This window comes from Alosa pseudoharengus, unplaced genomic scaffold (assembly GCF_046254945.1).
Source record: "Alosa pseudoharengus isolate Yale_2024_CS ecotype anadromous, Long Island Sound unplaced genomic scaffold, YU_APseudo_1.1 YU_APseudo_1.1_scf_8, whole genome shotgun sequence".
Lineage (NCBI taxonomy): Eukaryota > Metazoa > Chordata > Actinopteri > Clupeiformes > Clupeidae > Alosa > Alosa pseudoharengus.
Window position 1 is genome coordinate 1,992,242 of NW_027468870.1, and position 20,891 is coordinate 2,013,132.

At 43.1% G+C, this 20,891-nt stretch overlaps 2 protein-coding genes across 6 annotated transcripts in view; both read left to right on the forward strand.

Moving 5' to 3' along the window:
• rb1 (retinoblastoma 1) overlaps positions 1 to 1,374 on the forward strand; it is an 80,982-nt gene extending 79,608 nt beyond the window's left edge. For both annotated transcript variants that reach the window (XM_076274800.1, XM_076274801.1), the window contains exon 27: positions 530 to 1,374. In XM_076274800.1, coding sequence (XP_076130915.1) covers positions 530 to 624 — 95 coding nt within the window. In that variant the 3' untranslated portion in view covers positions 625 to 1,374. The remainder of the gene's footprint in view (positions 1 to 529) is intronic.
• A 975-nt stretch (positions 1,375 to 2,349) lies between these two features.
• Positions 2,350 to 17,492, forward strand: dub (duboraya). Of its 4 annotated transcripts, none has more exons than XM_076274028.1 (7): positions 2,350 to 2,935; positions 5,774 to 5,860; positions 11,647 to 11,727; positions 12,352 to 12,429; positions 14,747 to 14,959; positions 15,914 to 16,381; positions 16,585 to 17,492. In XM_076274028.1, exons 1-6 carry the CDS (start codon positions 2,930 to 2,932, stop codon positions 16,334 to 16,336), a joined length of 888 nt encoding a protein of 295 aa, XP_076130143.1. In that variant the 5' UTR covers positions 2,350 to 2,929; the 3' UTR covers positions 16,337 to 16,381; positions 16,585 to 17,492. The 4 variants fall into 4 exon arrangements, with proteins under 4 accessions (XP_076130143.1, XP_076130144.1, XP_076130145.1 ...); XM_076274029.1 differs by having other exon boundaries at positions 11,650 to 11,727; XM_076274030.1 differs by lacking the exon at positions 5,774 to 5,860.
• Positions 17,493 to 20,891: the final 3,399 nt, after the last annotated feature.

Consider the following 20,891-nt stretch of genomic DNA (forward strand, 5'->3'; position numbering starts at 1 on the left):
CACATCATGTATAGCCACCACACCACACCATCACATCATGTGTAGCCACCACACCACACCATCACATCATGTGTAGCCACCACACCACACCACACCACACCACACCATCACATCATGTATAGCCACCACACCACACCATCACATCATGTGTAGCCACCACACCACACCATCACATCATGTGTAGCCACCACACCACACCATCACATCATGTATAGCCACCACACCACACCATCACATCATGTGTAGCCACCACACCACACCACACCACACCACACCATCACATCATGTATAGCCACCACACCACACCATCACATCATGTGTAGCCACCACACCACACCACACCATCACATCATGTATAGCCACCACACCACACCACACCATCACATCATGTATAGCCACCACACCACACCATTACATCATGTGTAGCCACCCAGTGGTTAAATTGGCTTTTGTAAGGAGGGCGAGCCCTTATTTATGGTGAATGGTCATCATTTATAATGGCTGATTGGCCACTTTCTTCCCGTTGTAGACTCGACTCGCAGCCGGATGCAGGAGCAGACGATGAAGGAGGAAGCCGAGTCTGTGAGAGAGGAAGTTCCAAACGGAGTGGAGAAACACCAATGAGCTTTGTCAACAATGAAGACGACGTCGAGGTGGAGGGGAAGGATCGAGGGTCTGGACTGTTGTATCCACCAGACTGCTCACACTCTTGGTCAAGCCTGCTCTGGATCCTGTTGAATCATGGACTTCTGATTTGATTTTTTTTTTTTTTTTTCGTTTTTAATTTTTTTATTGGATTTTTTTTTTTTTAAATCCCTAGGTTTTAGACTGTTAGTGACTCATTACAGCAATGGCCTGTAATGTGGACTTGGCTTGACTGTTTAATTATTCATTATTATTTTTTTCTGAATTATGTTAATGTAGCAGTTTCTGTTAGTTTCAGATTTTTGAGTGAAATAATGAGTGAAGAACCCATGGACCGGGGGTGATACATTCGATTAGCTGAATATTTCTGAAATATTCAGAAACTTTTGAGTAGTTGAATAGCTTTGTCGAAATGCTAAATATACAACTCCTGTGGTGTTTTGCAAAATCAAATTTTGGATCATAATATATTTTAGAGGAGGTTGTCAGATTGCGTTTTATTTTGTTTTATCTCTTGTTTTTAGCTTCATAATCTTACTGCATGGTCTAAAGTGTTTTTTTTTTCTTTAAAAATACTTGATATTTCAGATCATACTACAGTTTACTGTTTTTATAATGTCTGATATATGAAAGAAATGTTTTTCTTCTATCCTAAGGGGAAAAATATAAAAAGATAAAGGCTTTGGAAATGCCATCTGGTAAGAATAAATGTATTATTGTGTGTCTCCGCCTGTCTTGTTTTTGTGTCTTCCAGTAAACATTTAGTCTCACATTGTGGTGCAGATCTTCGCCTGCACCATAAGTGACGATGTATTGAACCCTTGATTTACCTGGTGGGTGGTTCTTATCAGGTACCATAAGTGACGATGTATTGAACCCTCGATTTACCTGGCAGGTGGTGCTTATCAGGTACAGTTAAATGGGACACATTGCATGTTGCCCACATTGTTTTTACAAGGAAAGTTTTGCCAGAAGTCATATATTGACTTGAGGAGCACATTAGCTGGTGTCGGGGAAGTGATTTGTACTTGTGATCAAGTCCTTTTTTGGTGTTATTGAATGACTGTTATCTCATGATGTGATTTTAAACAGTTGGGTTTTGGGTAACACTTTACTTGGATAGTCTGCTCACAGAGATCTGTTAAGATTCTACAATTGAACAATTGCTAAACATCACATTAATCAAATCCAAACCTTAACCATAAGTTATTGTTGTAGTTATTGTTGTAGTTAACAGAGTCAGCAGATAGTTTGCTGCTAATCGGAGCGTCTGGAGATAGTGGGCGAACTATCCAAGTTAAGTGTGATGGGGTTTGATGTTCCCCAACAGAGTGTGCTGTCTCAAAGCTTCGACCCACGTGGAACCATCATATAAGAACTATTCAAGTTCCCTTAGCGCAAAGGCACCTAGAAATTCTGTCTTGATTACGGAGTGCTGATGTGCCTTTACCTGTTGGTATAAATCTTTGTTTAAATTACAGGTATAGCTAGAATTATTGTAGCCTAGACTTTAAAAATGGACAAACAAAAGGCCTCTCGGTGTGCCCTAGCTTGTTTGGCTGTGAACATCTTGTTTGCCTTGTGACGGTTGGGCTTATATGGTAGTCTACTGTTGCTTCTCAGGAAGCCTGTGACAGGAAGGAAATGTCACGTGCAGCTTCCGTTGTCTCGTGAAGGTTTTTTTTCCCTCGGATTTCCTTTAGAATGCGATGTAGATCTGGTTGATGTACTTTTTTTTTTCTATGCAGGGTCTATTATTCATGAATCTGAAGGTACTGCACACTAGCCTATCCTTTAACTCCAGTCAGGGCCATGGCAGCTAGGGTAGTGTCACTGACTCACTGTTGACGAGAATGTAATAGTGTGGATGTTGAATTTGTCAGACTCAAATAGCAGCTTGACAGAATTTTATTAACACATGATTTGCTTGCTCAGATTACACTCTACAGAAAATAGCAGGGCAGCGCGCACGACACCCTCGGCGGAGTTGGTAGCTATCAGCTGTGAAGTGAGGGATGAAACCCGTTTGAAAAGGGCGGTAGGAGCGCGCGGGTGAGTCACACACACGAAACTATCTCGCAACCTTGCAAACGCTGGGAGAGTTCAAACTAAATATAACTGCAGGACCACCTTCCTCGACACAGTAACGACAGGCCCACGGCTATTCAGAGCGCTCGTCTGAACACAGGATTGAGAAATTAGGCCCAAGTGTGAACGAGTCTTACCACCAGGAGTCGGAGAATAAAACGACATCGGAGAGCCAGTTGTAGGCTACCCAGTCTTGATGGAGGTAACGTTTCTTCTTTTAGCTTTTCTTTGACTCGCAAATGTACAAGGAAACGCCAGATTGACGTTGATAAAGTCGAAGGTTTGGAAAAAACGGTAGTTGGATGTGTTTTTATTAATTATACGAAGAGTTTACAGTTTTCGGCAAACTGTTTTGACAGAATAGCTTAATGAATGACTGTTTATTTTAAAGTTGATTAATTTATTTTTTATTACTGATATACTGAATTAAATTGCGTCATTAAATCACCAAATAATTTTGTAGACTGCTTTGTAGCCTATGAAATCGGTGCCTCTGTAGTTGGCACAGTTGTCTGCGGTGTGTCCTGTGTATTTCACTAAGTGGCACAGTGGGAAACAGTGGATGCAGTTGTAGGCTAATATATGAAGCACAATTAAAACGGCGTATATCATCCACAGACCTTATGAGCTCATGTGTTTTGTGCGGATGAGGAATTTCGCTAGGCACACCTAGATAGGCAGCAGAGACGCACACCTCCGTCATCAGGCCTATGAGATGAAAATGACACTCCGGTGGTGTCTAACGTTACATAACATGTTTCAAAGTAGCGGAACCTTAATATATGCTCAGGAATATGATCCATTTGGAATGGACAATGTTTTTAGATGAGGCGTTGCATGGAGACGCATAATATGTTCACTTAGATTTATTGCCATTTCGAATAAGGACCTCCGTGTAGAGATAAGTAACACCTGTTGGTCTTATGGAATGTGAGCCCGATAGATATGACAGAAATCTTTTTGATCACTTTAAATTGGAATTGGAATGGGAGAGGTGCCCAAATTCACTTGCAATGTTGTAGGCTAGACTTGGAAAAAAATCACTCGATGCTATAGAAAGTAAGAGGAAGTTCGCCGTTTCAGTAAGCCATGTGTTTGACACAATGTCATCGACCCTGTGTCTGATGTAGTCCTAACCCGCGCCGCACGAGGGCCAGGTTCGGTCCAGGTTGAGCTGCTCCGCCTGCCGGAGTGGGGCTGTGCGGTGGTTCTAGATATGCGTCTCTGTGGTGAGCTGCCTATGCGAGTTCATTATCTCCTGAATGTCAGCTATGCGAACCCTCCGGCAGGGCCGAGGCTCAGCGCCACTCATTTCGGCAGCTGTCAGAGAGAGCTCGCCCTGACAGCAGCGGGGAACACTGGCATCTGGCGCGGATCTGTGCGGGCCCGGAACTCTCGCTGGCGGTTTGTTTCTATTTGGGTGGTCGTTGTTTGGCCTCTGTCGTGTAAAATGATAGACATAGTGGACGGTAAACATCGTAAACACATGCGCTAGGAGTGTACTGCTGTGTCAAATATCTGGCACACTTAGATTTCCAGATGTGTCCAATCCGCTGTACTGTTTTGCGACACTCTCGCCTGGCTTGCTGTGGGCTTATGTGTCTCTCTGATCAACCTGTGAGTTGTTGTGGTTGCTTATGTAGCCTACACAGAGTTTTTCCTTGCCCCTGTTGCTCTTGGGTGCTCCTTGTTGGTGCCCCCCCCCCCCCCCAATCCAAATCCTCCCCCACCTTTCTTATGCAGCCCTTGCCACTTAATCTACTAAACCCCTCTTCTACTACACTTTTAACCCCCCCCCCCCCCCCATAAATGCACAAATAGGCTGACACCAGACATAATTTCACTGCATTTCTTACATCCAGTTACTATATGCATGTGACACTAAACTTCCTTGTGTCCTTGTGTCCACACAGGAGCCAAATTACTGCTCCACTGCTGTGTCTGGCCTGGATAATGTCACAACAAAGACCTTACACATCTGAGAGTGAGATGGAGCACTTTAGCTAATTTGAGAACTGGGTTGGACTCTTGGGATCCTTTTGTCCTTTGACTCTATCAGCAAAGCTCAGTTAAGTCAGCCGAGATGAGACTCATTTTGAAGCTGAGGCCAAACCATGAGCTCACGGCAGCACAGAGGCTCCTTTGGCAGGAAGTGAAATGTCAGTAATGTGTGACCCTCTTGTTTTGCATGGGCTTGCGGTCAGGTGCGCAGGTCTTTACTTCTCCCTGCGTTCTGGTAAATGTAACGGTACATTTCACCTCTTTACATAACGCTTAGCCTATCTGCAGGTCAACCTTCACCATGTGTCAAACTGAGCCCCGGAAATCAAGTTTCTGTTTCCACACTGCAGGTTTGTTGACCACATTACAGCTGCAGCAGGAGACACACAGCTGCTCAGGTATAAATCAATTCACTGTGCCCTGTTCAACCGGTTAGAACGAGACCCAAACAGAAAGCCTCCTAAATAACTTGAAACTTCCTGTGCTCTGCAATAAACAAGCCCCTTTTGTTTTTTCATTCTTTGTATTTTGGCATTTTGTATTGCATTATTATTTTATTATTGTTTTATTATTTTTAAAACACTGTGGGTCAACCCTGTTGCGTTAATGTGCCATAAAATAAGTGGACTTGACTTAAACTCAGATGAACTGTCTGTCATGACTCAGATGAACGGTCTATCTATGGAATTATTTGGCTTTGTTTGAATGAGCGCATTCTTCCGAGGTGCTACCATGCTTAACATGATGCATCTGTGAACTTGTACTTTGTTGTTTGGGAGTCAGACTCGTGTGGACAGAACACAGATTTCCCTAACTCATACGTTTCTCTTGTTACAGTTGTGTAAAATATATCTTTCATGTTGCACATGTTAAACTAATCTACACTAACATGCCCACGGTCTGTATTCAGAGAGAGAGACCGAGGCCAGAGTCACACTGTCACGCCTCCATGACACGACAGAAGCCATTTTGCTTTTAATGCTCCGCCGATAAAGATGAGCCTTTGGTATTTCAAGAGTGTGCTGTTTCTGTATTCCAGGGGAACCCTGTTATTAAAGTGTCGGTTGCTGAATTGGCTGGAAAGTTTAAAGATCACAGTGTCTCCAGTTGTGCTGGCTATGATGGGGTGAGATTCATCTTCTCTTCCTCTCTTCTCTTCCTTCATCTCTTGCTTCTTCTCTTCCTCTTCTCTTCCTCTTCTCTTCCTCTCTTCTCTTCCTCTCTTCTCTTCCTCTCTTCTCTTCCTCTTCTCTTCCTCTTCTCTTCCTCTCTTCTCTTGCTTCTCTGCTGGTCTCGTTGTCTGCTGGCTGATGATGTCATATAGTTCGGTGTGCAAAGATGGAAGACAATCCCTCACTGGAACCAAAAGGAAAAGAATCTCTTGTGTGTCATTTCTTACAGACCTAATAATGCTGCAGTAATTCTTGAGCTCTTCTGTTTTAGATATGTTATGCATCTAGTAGAAATGAGGAGAACTGTTTGTAGTGTGCTGAGAAGTTTTCTCAAGATTCTTAAATCAGCTTGCAGTGCCAAATTACAAAGTACACAAACCTGCGTAGAATATCTTTATATTTGTTCACCTCCTGCGTTACCTCTTGGGCACTATCTATCTTTCCAGCCTGCCAGCTTGCCGTTTGGCCTTCTTTCTTTTTCAAGTGCTTGTGAATTCTGACGTCTCTACTATCCAGCGTTCCTCAGGTCCTCATAATCCACCTGCCTGTATCTCCTCCACTGGTCATCTCTTGACTGTGCTCAGTGTGTTTCTGTGTCCAACATGTTCATCTTGTGCGCCACCTCATGTCCCTTTTCAGATCTGTTTTGTAACAGTGTTCATGTTTATGAGCCTTTCTGAGATTATAGTCACTGGTAGCATACTTATCAGATCTGTGTTTATGAGCCTTTCTGAGATTATAGTCACTGGTAGCATAATTATTAGGGCTGGGATAAACGATTCTTTTTTAAACGATTAATCTAGCGATTATTTTTTCGATGCATCGATTCATTTTTTCAGTCCGATTCGATTTCGATTCGATTCGATTATCGATTATCTCCCCATTAATTCACTAAGGGACCGTTCGTTATTTATAAACGGGATCACCAGAGGGATTTTAAGTGCTTCGATCAATAGTTGCATGACCCTCCCCTGCCTGCTATATAATTTTCAATGACCCTCCAGTAGCGTTTTCAAAAATGACATGACCCTCCCCGGCCAATTGTCGATGTCTTCCGCTGACGCTCTTACGCGCTATGAAATCACATCAACATATCAACCTAAAATCAACCTCTGCTTTCTGATCTTACACATCACACTTCACCAAGATGGTGGCCATTTCAGTAGATTTACTCACTAACATTGTTGTGGAAACACAATGGAAACTAAATGCACACTTCCTGCAACTGCATTAGCCTACTTGAAAAGTTACTCCTCTAGTAATTATTCACATGAAATAAAACAATAAAGCATTGAGACCATTCAACAAAGCACACTGGGTAATAACAAATTCAACACATGAACTTTTTGCTATGGACTCGTCTCTAGGCTTCCTCAGTCATTGTAAAGCTGCCGAAGCTGAACATTATCCAAAACTCAATTTCTCAGACGAGCGTCAATTTGGGAGCTTGCTACACTCCTTCCTTCTCAAATGACTTGAAAAGGCCGTTTGCACAATTTCACAAATAATCACAGGGACCGAAAAATACCTAACATGCCAACTTTTTCCGGGTTTATCATTTTAACGTTTCCCCGCTGTCTTGCCGTTTTAATATTTTTCCGTAGAATATCCCATATTGGGCAGTTCCAGCGTTATGGATGTGACAATTGGACTCATATTGGTAAACAAAATGCCTTAGAGTGGGGGCAAAATTAGTATCAGTGAATTAATTTGCATAACTTTTAATGTAACCTATGTCCTCTGAATACTGAGAAATACTCAAATTTCATATAATCAATTTCATCCTAAGAATACAAGGCATTATATCAGCGTTATGGATGTGACATGAAATGGACACACTTTTGTGAGAGATTACAGGTATTCTACAAACTCTGTGAATTTTGAAGGAAACTGCCGAAACTATGATATATGTAGCATGAAGGAGACTTGAATGAACACAAAAAGTGTGTTTTTTAAACTATGCGTCATTTTTGTAATGCATTATGTAGGAAAAACTGGCGTTATGGATGTGACGGTTTCACGTTATGGATGTGACGTGTCTGAACCAGTCCTCGACAAACTACATAAAACACATAATTAAGTAGTGAATTTTGATATGAAACAATTGAACAAGTAATCATGAAAAACTAGCGATGAAATTATTGCTTCCTCAGTGCCCACTAAGATCCACAGGAAGAATCAGGACAATAAGTCATTAAAATATAAAATATATATACATATATTTTTTTACCGTCATCAACTGAAACACCAGGGAACATGTATATACCTAGCCCTATAACTAGCCCTACCTGAACCGTTGCACCCAAGATGACAAAATATTTATGGTATGTTAGTCTCAAGAGCCCACATCAACCTAACCCATACCCACTCATTTGTGATTTGCACACATAAAGTACATGCACGCGCACGTGCACACACGCGCACCCACACAGGCACACACACACACGCACGCACGCACAGTCGCACACATACAGACAGGCAAGCACACACACACATAAACACATTCAGACAGGCAAGCACACACACACACACACACACAAACACCCACCCACCCACATGAATGCAGACACATAAACGCACACACACAGGCACGCATACGCATGTGCGCATGGAAACACAGGCACGCATACGCACATGCACACACAGACACACACACACACACACTCTTATAAACAAAAGCAAACTCACATATGCACACACTCATTTACATGCACATGAGTTGCAGGAGTAAGAGATGGAGACAAATTGACAAGCATGATTTATTTTTGCGAAGAGAATATGCAGGACTGAGAGGCTGTCCTATTTTGTACCGCTATGCGGTACATCTAGTTTATTGCTGCCGTTACTAATGTTACTCTGTGGGTATTAGCTACAGAGGACCTGACACTTCAAATGCTGGCATATTGCGTCACATTTAAAATGAAACTGTGTTAAGCAGACGTGAGCAGCAGGCTGAACAGATCTGCAACAGAAGGTTGCTATGTTAACTCCAGCTGCAAAGTCAGCCATCTTCACCAGCTAACACGATAATTCAGTTACTGTACAACAACAGTATGACAGTTACAGGAAGATAATCGCTCAGATTTTCGTTATTAGGCCACTTGAAAATAGGCTATGGCTAGGCTAATCACTGGAGGTATTTTAATATTATGTCAATATTATGTCAATTGTAGGCCTAAACACTAAGGTGAAATGCGTTGAAACTGACATGCCACTAGAACAGACGTTTTATCGGCTTTGAGGTATAACAAAGTCTCCAGTCTTGTAAATTCACATTATGTAACATCCATAACGTCACATCCATAACGCACCATTAAAGGTTTTAAAAGTAAGAAAGGGGCACAATTTGGTCATCACACTTTACATTGATATAAATCAGCTTTGCACAGACACTATGGACATTGTCGCATCAACACTGTATGTGTAGCATAAACTTTTCCTATAAAACGTTATGGATGTGACATGGCCATGGAACTTGCTGACTTAAAAACAAAAGCCTTACAAATGTAAGGAGTTGTGCTCTTAAAGGCAAGCTGAGCATAGACATTACTCTACCATTCCCTTGCCAATCTGGAATTTGTCAAATGACACAATTTGTTTGAACCTTGGGTCCATTTATCCACTTTTTAAATATGTATAATATTACCATGTGAAAAAATGTTGTTTCTGTATGGTTGCACACCATATTTATGATGTAAAAAGAGTGTAATTCTCCATCAAATTCAATCAGATCAGTTACAAACAATAAAATATAGACCTAAATGAAGATTTTAACAACAGTTCTATTTGCGTATGCACAACTTTTTTTTTCCATGTTAAGGATGACCTTTGCATGGAATTGCCCTATTAGTGTAATACTCTCATAACATTAGTCCTGCATTCTGGCCTGTCTCTGTGTTGTCCTGTTGTTACCCCTTGCCCTTCCAGAGAAACAGATGTATTCAAATCATCGTTTTGCTTGCTTGAATGCGAACTCGGAGTGATGTTAACCTATTTAAGTTAACGACGTGGTTGTCGTGAGAGCACGAATTATTAGCGCTTGCAGTGTTCGGCCGTAGGCTATGCCTATGTGCGCACCTGCCAGGCTACTCAGCTAGACAAAGAATTCCCCCTGTATATTCACTCCAAGTTGGCCTACCATAACTTACCAACTACACTGTAGACCATAAACTGGCTATTTATATGACCAAATGTATTTGTTCAACTTTATGAAGCAGAATTACGCACTGCTACTTGGAACGTTTTTGTTGGCAGGAGAGAGAATGACCGCGAATAACAAATTGCACTTGTTGCTGGTTACCAATAAATACTATATATTTTTTTGCAAACAACAAAAACAGAAAGGATGGAGACAGCAAAGGAACAATGGGCAGGAACAAGGTCAATTGGTAGAAATGCTTGTCAAAACGTTAGGAGCTGGATGTGTGGATGAATAAAGCACAAGTATGCTTTAGGCTATGTTAAGCATGCACACTGTTTAAAGTTAGGCTACACGGTAAACTACAAGTAAACCAAAGTTAAATTTAGCTTTTTTAGGGCTGGATAAAGTTGACCAAATGGATATAGGCTGTTAGGCGTGAATAAAGTAGGCTACTTTGTTGCTCCAACCCTTTCAACGTTAATGGGGACGAATGTTGACATTTTCCTTATTTTGCGTGAGAAACCCGGGAAATCTCCCTTATTTTCATTGTTCAATGTTGACAGAGCTATGGAACGAAAGAGAACGTTATATCGCGACAGAAATCAACAATCAAACAAGCCACTTTGATTTTTTGCTGTTTTCATTAATACAAAAGATGGGTGACCCTCCCTTCTAGACAAAAAAAAGTTAGGTGACCCTCCCCTCAACAAAGAATAAAAAGACATGACCCTCCCCTATTTTCCTCCGGTGACCCCGTTTATAAATAACGAACGGTCCCTAACAGTGTTCGTGTTTATGAGCCTTTCTGAGATTAAAGTCACTGGTAGCATAATTATCAGATCTGTTTTGTAACACTGTTCGTGTTTGATGAGGCTTTCTAGATTATAGTCACTGGTGGCAGAATACCACCAGCAGCTTACTTGCACCCTGCCATATTTTAGACTAACATGTACACGTCATGGCAAATGTCATAATGAGTTAGGATAATTAGTGGCCAGCATAATCTGTACATAATCTGTAGTTATCATGATAATATGATGTTATGATAGCTGAGCTATGTGACAGTAGCATGTGACATAAGCGGTTATGGTATCTAAAATTCTTAATTTCTGACCATTTTCTAATAATGTAACACCATCATAAGAGATAACAATTGGACATGACACCCATTATGTGTTTAGGACCTGCTAATGTCAGGCTTATGTGGCAGGGTTCATAAGAGATAATGATTGGACATGACACCCATTATGACATGTTTAGCACCTGCTAATGTCAGGCTTGTGTGGCAGGGTTCAAGTGCAGTGTGAGCTCCCACCTCAGATAGCAGGAGGCACATTCCCACCTCTGCTCCCTGTCTGTGCTGAGGCATATTCCCACCTCTGCTCCCTGTGTTTGTCTGTGCTGAGGCACATTCCCACCTCTGCTCCCTGTGTTGTGTCTGTGCTGAGGCACATTCCCACCTCTGCTCCCTGTGTTGTGTCTGTTCTGAGGCACATTCCCACCTCTGCTCCCTGTGTTGTGTCTGTGCTGAGGCACATTCCCACCTCTGCCTCCTGTCTGTGCTGCTGTTCTAAAGTGGACTCTGGTGTTGCTCTTCAGCAGAATAAGCCAGTTCGGCGGAGGCCCCCGCGTACTCTCCAGATCCCTGCAACAGGTGATGAGAGCCCGACAGAGGAGCAGGTGAGAGCCAGCACTCCGGCGCCCCCTACTGGACCATCTGGTGCAGAGTCAGTTCATTGACCTCTGAAGTTTGCCTACAAAAAAGAACCAAAACGGCCATCTTTGCCCATATTAGGAGATCCGGTTGTTAATTAAATCTAACTACCTATGGCAAGTTGCATTGCAAGTTAGCTCTGGGGTAGCAAACATCTAAGTGTGCCGCCTTCACTTACCGGAGATCACAGTATCCACTCGAAGGCAGAGGACAAAAGTGTGTTCAGGAAAACGTCTGCATTTCAGACTTTTTCATCCCCGCGAGAGTTTAACAGGTGCGATAATTTTCCATAGGAAAAATCGCCAGATACCGGATGTCAAAGATGGCAGCTTTTTTGTAGGCGAACTTCAGAGGTCTATTACTGTGATATTATCATGACTGCTCATTAGTGCCATCATTGGATTAAGATTATACTATTTTATTATTTGTCCAGGATATGCATGGTTACATATTTGATTATCATGATGTTATCAGGCTTGTGTATTTGTTTGAGCTGTTAATGGTAATAGTTAGATGGTCTATGGACATACAGTAAGACAAAGCCAGCAGGACACCTGTTTGCCGCATTGATGTCTCTTTGTCTCCTTCAGAAGTCCGAGGGCACCGCCGCGCGTCCTGCGCGCTCCAGGAACAGGAACAGGAACTCTGCTCTGATCGAGAAGCTGCAGGTAAGAGCGGCATGCCCAGGCTCCGCGCCCGCAAGCCAACCCTGACTAACCTACTACCACAAGCCATCCCTGACTAACCTAATCACACTAAAGAGCTGCCACAAGCCAACCCTGACTAACATACTACCACAAGCCAACCCTGACTAAACTAATCACTTAGTTCCTGTTTGGCAACAGCCCTAAGCGATATTATACTCTGTGTTTAAGAGACCACCCATAATATTTCCATTAAGCGATATTATACTTTGTGTTTAAGAGACCACCCATGATATTTCCATTAAGCGATATTATACTCTGTGTTTAAGAGACCACCCATGATATTTCCATTCTGGGTTGATGTCCATTTGCTACTCAGAATGTAATGTTAGAGCCGTGTTGTGGGATAGGTGTTGTTAGAACCGTGTTGTGTTGTTAGAACCGTGTTGTGTTGATAGAGCCGTGTTGTGTTGTTAAAGCCGTGTTGTGTTGTTAGAGCCGTGTTGTGTTGATAGAGCCGTGTTGTGTTGTTATAGCCGTGTTGTGTTGTTAGAGCCGTGCTGTGTTGTTATAGTTGTGTTGTTAGAGCCGTGTTGTGTTGTTATAGTTGTGTTGTGTTGATAGAGCCGTGTTGTGTTGATAGAGCCGTGTTGTGTTGTTATAGCCATGTTGTGCTGTTATAGCCGTGTTGTGTTGTTATAGCCGTGTTGTGTTGTTAGAGCCGTGTTGTGTTGTTAGAGCCGTGTTGTGTTGTTATAGTTGTGTTGTTAGAGCCGTGTTGTGTTGTTATAGTTGTGTTGTGTTGATAGAGCCGTGTTGTGTTGTTAGAGCCGTGTTGTTATAGTTGTGTTGTTATAGCTGTGTTGTGTTGTTATAGTTGTGTTGTGTTGTTAGAGCCGTGTTGTTATAGTTGTGTTGTTAGAGCCGTGTTGTGTTGTTATAGTTGTGTTGTTAGAGCCGTGTTGTGTTGTTAGAGCCGTGTTGTGTTGTTATAGTTGTGTTGTTAGAGCCGTGTTGTGTTGTTATAGTTGTGTTGTTAGAGCCGTGTTGTGTTGTTATAGTTGTGTTGTTAGAGCCGTGTTGTTATAGTTGTGTTGTTAGAGCCGTGTTGTGTTGTTAGAGCCGTGTTGTTATAGTTGTGTTGTTAGAGCCGTGTTGTGTTGTTATAGTTGTGTTGTTAGAGCCGTGTTGTTATAGTTGTGTTGTTAGAGCCGTGTTGTGTTGTTATAGTTGTGTTGTTAGAGCCGTGTTGTTATAGTTGTGTTGTTAGAGCCGTGTTGTGTTGTTAGAGCCGTGTTGTGTTGTTAGAGCCGTGTTGTGTTGTTATAGTTGTGTTAGAGCCGTGTTGTGTTGTTAGAGCCATGATGTGTTGTTAGAGCTGTGTTGTTATAGTTGTGTTGTTAGAGCCGTGTTGTTATAGTTGTGTTGTTAGAGCCGTGTTGTGTTGATAGAGCCGTGTTGTGTTGTTAGAGCTGTGTTGTTATAGTTGTGTTGTTAGAGCCGTGTTGTGTTGTTATAGTTGTGTTGTTAGAGCCGTGTTGTGTTCTTATAGTTGTGTTGTTAGAGCCGTGTTGTTAGAGCCGTGTTGTGTTGTTATAGTTGTGTTGTTAGAGCCGTGTTGTGTTGTTATAGTTGTGTTGTTAGAGCCGTGTTGTTATAGTTGTGTTGTTAGAGCCGTGTTGTTATAGTTGTGTTGTTAGAGCCGTGTTGTGTTGTTATAGTTGTGTTGTTAGAGCCGTGTTGTTATAGTTGTGTTGTTAGAGCCGTGTTGTTATAGTTGTGTTGTTAGAGCCGTGTTGTGTTGTTAGAGCCGTGTTGTGTTGTTAGAGCCGTGTTGTGTTGTTATAGTTGTGTTAGAGCCGTGTTGTGTTGTTAGAGCCATGATGTGTTGTTAGAGCTGTGTTGTTATAGTTGTGTTGTTAGAGCCGTGTTGTTATAGTTGTGTTGTTAGAGCCGTGTTGTGTTGTTAGAGCTGTGTTGTTATAGTTGTGTTGTTAGAGCCGTGTTGTGTTGTTAGAGCCGTGTTGTGTTGTTAGAGCTGTGTTGTTATAGTTGTTAGTTGTTAGAGCCGTGTTGTGTTGTTATAGTTGTTAGTTGTTAGAGCCGTGTTGTGTTGTTATAGTTGTTAGTTGTTAGAGCCGTGTTGTGTTGTTATAGTTGTTAGTTGATAGAGCCGTGTTGTGTTGTTATAGTTGTGTTGTTAGAGCCGTGTTGTGTTGTTATAGTTGTGTTGTTAGAGCCGTGTTGTGTTGTTATAGTTGTGTTGTTAGAGCCGTGTTGTGGGTCTGTCTTTGTGCCAGAGCGCTGGTCCTCATGTAGTGTCTGGTGTCTCATCCTGCAGTCCAACCTGGCCCTGTCGCCCTTGGCCCTGTCGCCCACACCGATGTTGCCCTCCCCGAAGAGCCCGGGGTTGAGGCTACAGCCCCCAGGGTCCTCCCCCAACTGCCCCAGCAGCCCTGTTGCCCCCATGCCAAGGGCAGGTAAAAAGGCGGTGGAAGCCCCGGCCAGCTTTGAGAGTCCAGCAGATGCTGCTCTGCTGCCCAGCATCAATAAGGTGAGAAGAGCAGAGCAGTCTTTACTCATACAGCATCAATACGGAGAGCAGAGTAGTCTACTCATACAGCATCAATACGGAGAGCAGAGTAGTCTACTCATACAGCATCAATACGGAGAGCAGAGTAGTCTACTCATACAGCATCAATACGGAGAGCAGAGCAGAGTAGTCTACTCATACAGCATCAATACGGAGAGCAGAGTAGTCTACTCATACAGCATCAATACGGAGAGCAGAGCAGAGTAGTCTACTCATACAGCATCAATAAGGTGTAAAGTCTTGCAGCATGTGTGTGTCCTGTTATAAGAACCTGTTTCTATCATGTATCTGGGCAAGAGGAGGAGAATATCTCTGGACACTCTGGACAGTGGAGAGCTGTCTGTAATTGTCAGTGTTGTAACTCTAACAGTGTAAAGATGTCCGTCTCTGTAACGCTAGCAGTGTCCTGATGTCCTAAAGATGTCCGTCTCTGTAACGCTAGCAGTGTCCCGATGTCCTAAAGATGTCCGTCTCTGTAACGCTAGCAGTGTCCCGATGTCCTAAAGATGTCCGTCTCTGTAACGCTAGCAGTGTCCCGATGTCCTAAAGATGTCCGTCTCTGTAACGCTAGCAGTGTCCCGATGTCCTAAAGATGTCCGTCTCTGTAACGCTAGCAGTGTCCCGATGTCCTAAAGATGTCCGTCTCTGTAACGCTAGCAGTGTCCCGATGTCCTAAAGATGTCCGTCTCTGTAACGCTAGCAGTGTCCCGATGTCCTAAAGATGTCCGTCTCTGTAACGCTAGCAGTGTCCCGATGTCCTAAAGATGTCCGTCTCTGTAACGCTAGCAGTGTCCCGATGTCCTAAAGATGTCCGTCTCTGTAACGCTAGCAGTGTCCCGATGTCCTAAAGATGTCCGTCTCTGTAACGCTAGCAGTGTCCCGATGTCCTAAAGATGTCCGTCTCTGTTCTCGCAGGGCAGAGCTCGGCTGTCGGTGAGGCGTCGGCCTCCGTCTCGGCGGGTCAGGAGGGAAGGCGAAGAGGAGATGGACGGCGAGGGGGGGGGCAGCGGGGAGCCTGCAGACGGAGATGACCGCGCCGTGCCTGACCCCGAGACCAAGGCGGCTAGTGTGAAGGAGGCAGAAGTAGTGGACGAGGTAAAAGCCCAGGTCAAACCTACGGATCAGGTCAAACCTACGGATCAGGTCAAACCTACGGATCAGGTCAAGCCTACGGATCAGGTCAAGCCCGTAGATGAAGCCTCTAGCGCCGCTGCTGCTGAGGCTGACCGTGCAGTAGAAAAGGGCGAGAAAGATACACCTGAGCCTGAGAAACAAGACTGCCCCTCAGAGACCAGCGCTGACCAGCAGGAAGCAGATACCGTAAAGCAGGAAGTGTAAGAGAGGGCTGAGGTGGAGGAGGACCGTGGACCCCAGGATCTCAAGGTAGCCGGCCGCACGCTCTTTATTTTAAAATGCTTTAATCCTCAAAGATTTACATGAAGATTTCGAGTGGCCCATATTATATGTCACTGTGTGTGTTTATTGTGTCACTATGTGTGTTTATTGCTGGTTTAATGTTTGATTGCCTCTTTATTTGTGCTATATTTTTGACTCTGTGACTCATGCTTATCCATGTTGTGATGCAGAATGTTGAAACGCCTGAGGAGCACTGAAGCAGAATGAGATCACCTGGGACTTTTTAAAGCGTCCAGGACTGGACGGAGTAAAACGCTGGGAAGGTACCTGCCCAGAACAGACCTCTGCCAAGCCCAACGCCCGATCTCACACTGTTAAAACAAGAGAGAAATAAACCCCCGATCTCACACCGTTAAAACAAGAGAGAAATAAACGCCCCATCTCACATTGTTAAAACAAGAGAGAAATAAATACCTAATCTCAGAATGTTTAAGAGAGCAAAAATAAACAATCTCATAATCTTTAAGAGAGAAATAAACGCTGATCTCACAATGTAAACACAAGAGAGAAATAAACGACTGATCTTACACTGTTAACATAAGAGAGAAATAACTTGTCAGTCCTGTGATGTGGATCCACTCCTGATCCATAACTCGGGTTGTTTCATGGGAGAACAGGGGTGACTCCATTGTAGTCTCCTCTGCGTTCACTTGCCATGTGCTGGATTAGCAGTATTTGCCCATTCCATACCGTTGTGAAGTTACGTTTGATATGTTAGTGATGAACACATCATAAAGCTGTGTGATAGCGCACCATACTGTAGCTGTTTACGGCCACAACACAGAATGTATCTTATTGTCAATTATTAGAGCTCATGGCCATCATTAGACTTTGAGGGATTTTCTAACTGTGTCTTGTGTAACTGTTTCTTGTTAGTTTCTATGAATAGCAATGTTTTTGAATGCCTCTAACCATAATGGTGTACATACAGGTCATCAAAGAATTTCAACTGTGATCAGTGTTACTTTTGAATTCATTTTTGCCTTGATCAGTGTAACTTTGATACATTTGCTGCAGTGTTTTTGTACTTAGGGGATGTCTTTGGAAACAATGTAAATAAATGTTACTGTTTTTTGTGGCTGGATTATGCGATTCTGTGGTATGTTAAGCAGGTTTAAACTGCAGTAATGTATGTAAACACTAGGGGGGGCTCTCCCCTGCACTATCCCATTCATCCCTGAAACTCAACCCATGTGCTATTTTGTACATGTTGCACAAACGGATTGGTGCAGTATGGAAGTAAACGACACAGTACTTGTGCTGCGCAAGACTAGTATACTACAGTATATGCCACGGCTATGTCCTGCGCAAGACTAGTATACTATATGCCAGGGCTATGTCCTGCGCAAGACTAGTATACTATATGCCACAGCTATGTCCTGAGTAAGACTACAGTTAAGAACAAAATGATTCATACCCCTAGCAAATTGATTGATTTAATGTTGATTTTCTCTTGACCAATATGTTTGTTTTGACTGAAAATGACACCGCCACATGCCAAGTAAATAATGTTATGTGGACAATGTAAGACAATGTGGTAGAAACATGGAATCAAAAAAAATAGCGTGTCCAAAATGATTCCTACCCTTTACACAACGTAGGAGCACAAAGGCATGTTCTGAAGAAGGGGCATGACAGGATCGAGCTGCCATCGCACCGTGACTCATGATCGTCCATGTCTAGATCTGATCACTGTTTAACTAATGGCCACCTTACACCAAACAACTTTGACAAGATTTGGGAAAGATTCTTGAAAGATTCTAGTCTTTTAACTGATGCCCCCCATTCAAGCTTTACTCAAAGGACTCCAATCTTTCAAGACTCTTTTTCTCTTTCTCTCTCTGTCTCTCTCTCTCAGACTCCTGCTGATGCTGGAGCACTTGCTCTCCACCCTTCTCTCTCTCTTTCTCCCACTTTCTCCAATCTTTCAAAAATCTTCCCCAAATCTTGTCAAAGTTGTTTGGTGTAAGGAGGCCATTAGGTGCAAGTCAACGAAAATCCCAAAAGTATCAGATAGATAGATAGATAGATACTTTATTGATCCCCAAGGGGAAATTCAAGGTCTCAGTAGCTTATGACACCACACACAACAACATAAACAGGATGATAAAAAAACAAATCCACATGACTAAAATGAACAGTACAAGACACTAAAGATACTAAAACAAGGACCCACATAGATAGATAGATAGATACTTTATTGATCCCCAGGGGAAATTCAAGAATACATGAATGTACTAAGGATGTATAAGCTTGAGGCGCTTGCAGTGACAGGGCAGCGACTGAGCCTGTGATTCAGTAAGCAGTGGTAAGGTGCTCAATGAGGTGTGTGTCAGGGTGGTAGTGCAAATAAGTAACAGTGCAGGGTTACAGTCTAGCGACCAGCAATAAATATGGACAATATAAGAGATTTAGGCATAGTAATGTACGCATAGTAATATAACAGTTATAGTATAATTATATGGACAAAATGGAGAAAAATTTAGACACAGTAATATAAGAATTATAGCAGCAGTGCAAGGATAGGTTTGCAATAATAGGGTATCAGCCATTGGTCAAGTATGATGTTAGACTGCAGTCCAGACTGGGGGATGGAGGGAGGGGTTGTGCATGTGGGCTAATATATATATATAGCCTGTGAACAGTGTGAACAGTGTAAGCAGTAGCACAGTGGCCCAGTGGACAGTCAGTTCAGTCAGAGGTCACAGAAGGAAAATACAACTAATGATTGACATCCCCACACTCACACATACTGTACATTCTCTCTCCTCTCTCACTCACTCACTCACTCACTCACTCTCTCACACACACACACACACACAAGCCCATTGACAGTTCAACAGAAGTGCATGTCATCCTTAAGACATCTGGTTTAAGGGCAATTAATTGAGGCTTTCAAGGAAGACAGGAGCTTCACCCCAGCATGACGCCATAGTGATGCTCGTCTAATTAGGTCGCCATAGTGATCCTCATCTAATTAGGTCTTGCTGGGAAGCCTCTGCGTTGGCATGCGGCTCCTCCCTCGGCCACTAGGAGGCTAAGGATGCCCTCGGCCACAGCTCAGCTGCCCAGGGTCACACATACTGTATGATGGTCATGTCATCTCATTTAGGAAATCCCCTCTCCTCTCCCTCCCTCTCCCTCCCTCTCCTCTCCTCCCCCTCCTCCTCCTCTCCTCCCCTTTCCTCTCCCCTCTCCTCTATCTCCTCCTCCTCTCCTCCCCTCTCCTCTCCTCCTCCTCTCTTCTCCTCCCCTCTCCTCCTCCTCTCCTCTCTTCTCCTCTCCTCCTCCTCCCCTCTCCTCCTCCTCTCCTCCCCTCTCCTCTCCTCTCCTCCTCCTCTCCTCTCCTCTCCTCTCCCCCCCCCCCGCCTCTCCCTCTCCTCTCCAACCCCAACCTATGTGTTCATATTATGTATTAGGAAGACTTTGCCACGTACTTACAAAGAAAAGACTTTCAGAGGCCGCTTTTTCCCAGGAAGTTTTTCTAATGCACACATATGTATGTTCTACCCTCAGAAATGACATTATTTATCGAAATGTGTTGGAACTATGGCATATGGTGTTCTAATGTTGTATTCGTGTTAGACTTGGTTTGCGTTTGTGAATCCGGGTTGTGAATGTAAAGGGCTAATCTTCTGACACCCTGCCAAAGCAAAGGTGCTTCCTCCTCTAAAGCACAGCCTGTACTGTGCCTCATCACTGAGAGGACAGTTCCTGGTCAGTTGCCATTTGGACATAGATAGATAGATACTTTATTGATATCCAGGGGAAATTCAAGAAATGTTGCCTGTGAAGACTTTAAATTAAACTTCTCAATGTCAGTAGCAATATAGTTTAATGTTAATGTTCCTTTTTTAATTTTGGATGGCTGTTTAAGGGGGACACATTAACTCCGCTGCGTCTGGCCAACAAAAACGATGAGCAGAAATAAACCGGCGAGAAATGGAGACGAGTAAAGGCAGATGTATCGTTTTTGTGATCTGTTCAAGGTTGCATGCTGAAATGATCCATTCTGTGTTCCCCTGAATAAACAGTTGCACCCTCTGATCAGACATTACTTTTAAAAAATGCATCTCTATGCATCTCACTTTGCTTCTCTGATCTCCGATCAGTCCCCAACACGTCGAGCTAAACACAATCACTGAAGATTCCGCAGTCCTTTGATCCTTGTAGGTGACCTGACGAAATAGGCCGAGCTGCAAGGACAATTAATTAGTGTAATCTCTAGAGGATGGCCTATGCCAAAGTACAATTAATTAGTGTAATCTGTCTCGATCTCCAATAAATGCATTTATACTGTGACCCTGCTGAATTACTATCTTCAGAAGTGTTCTATGACCTACAATGTGTCTTACAGTATTCAAATGTGTCTTACATCATGTGTATAACAAACAATGGTGATACATGTCTGCCAGATTAACAAACATAAAATCTAGGGCTGTCAAAATAACTAATTCATTTCGATTAATTAATTTGA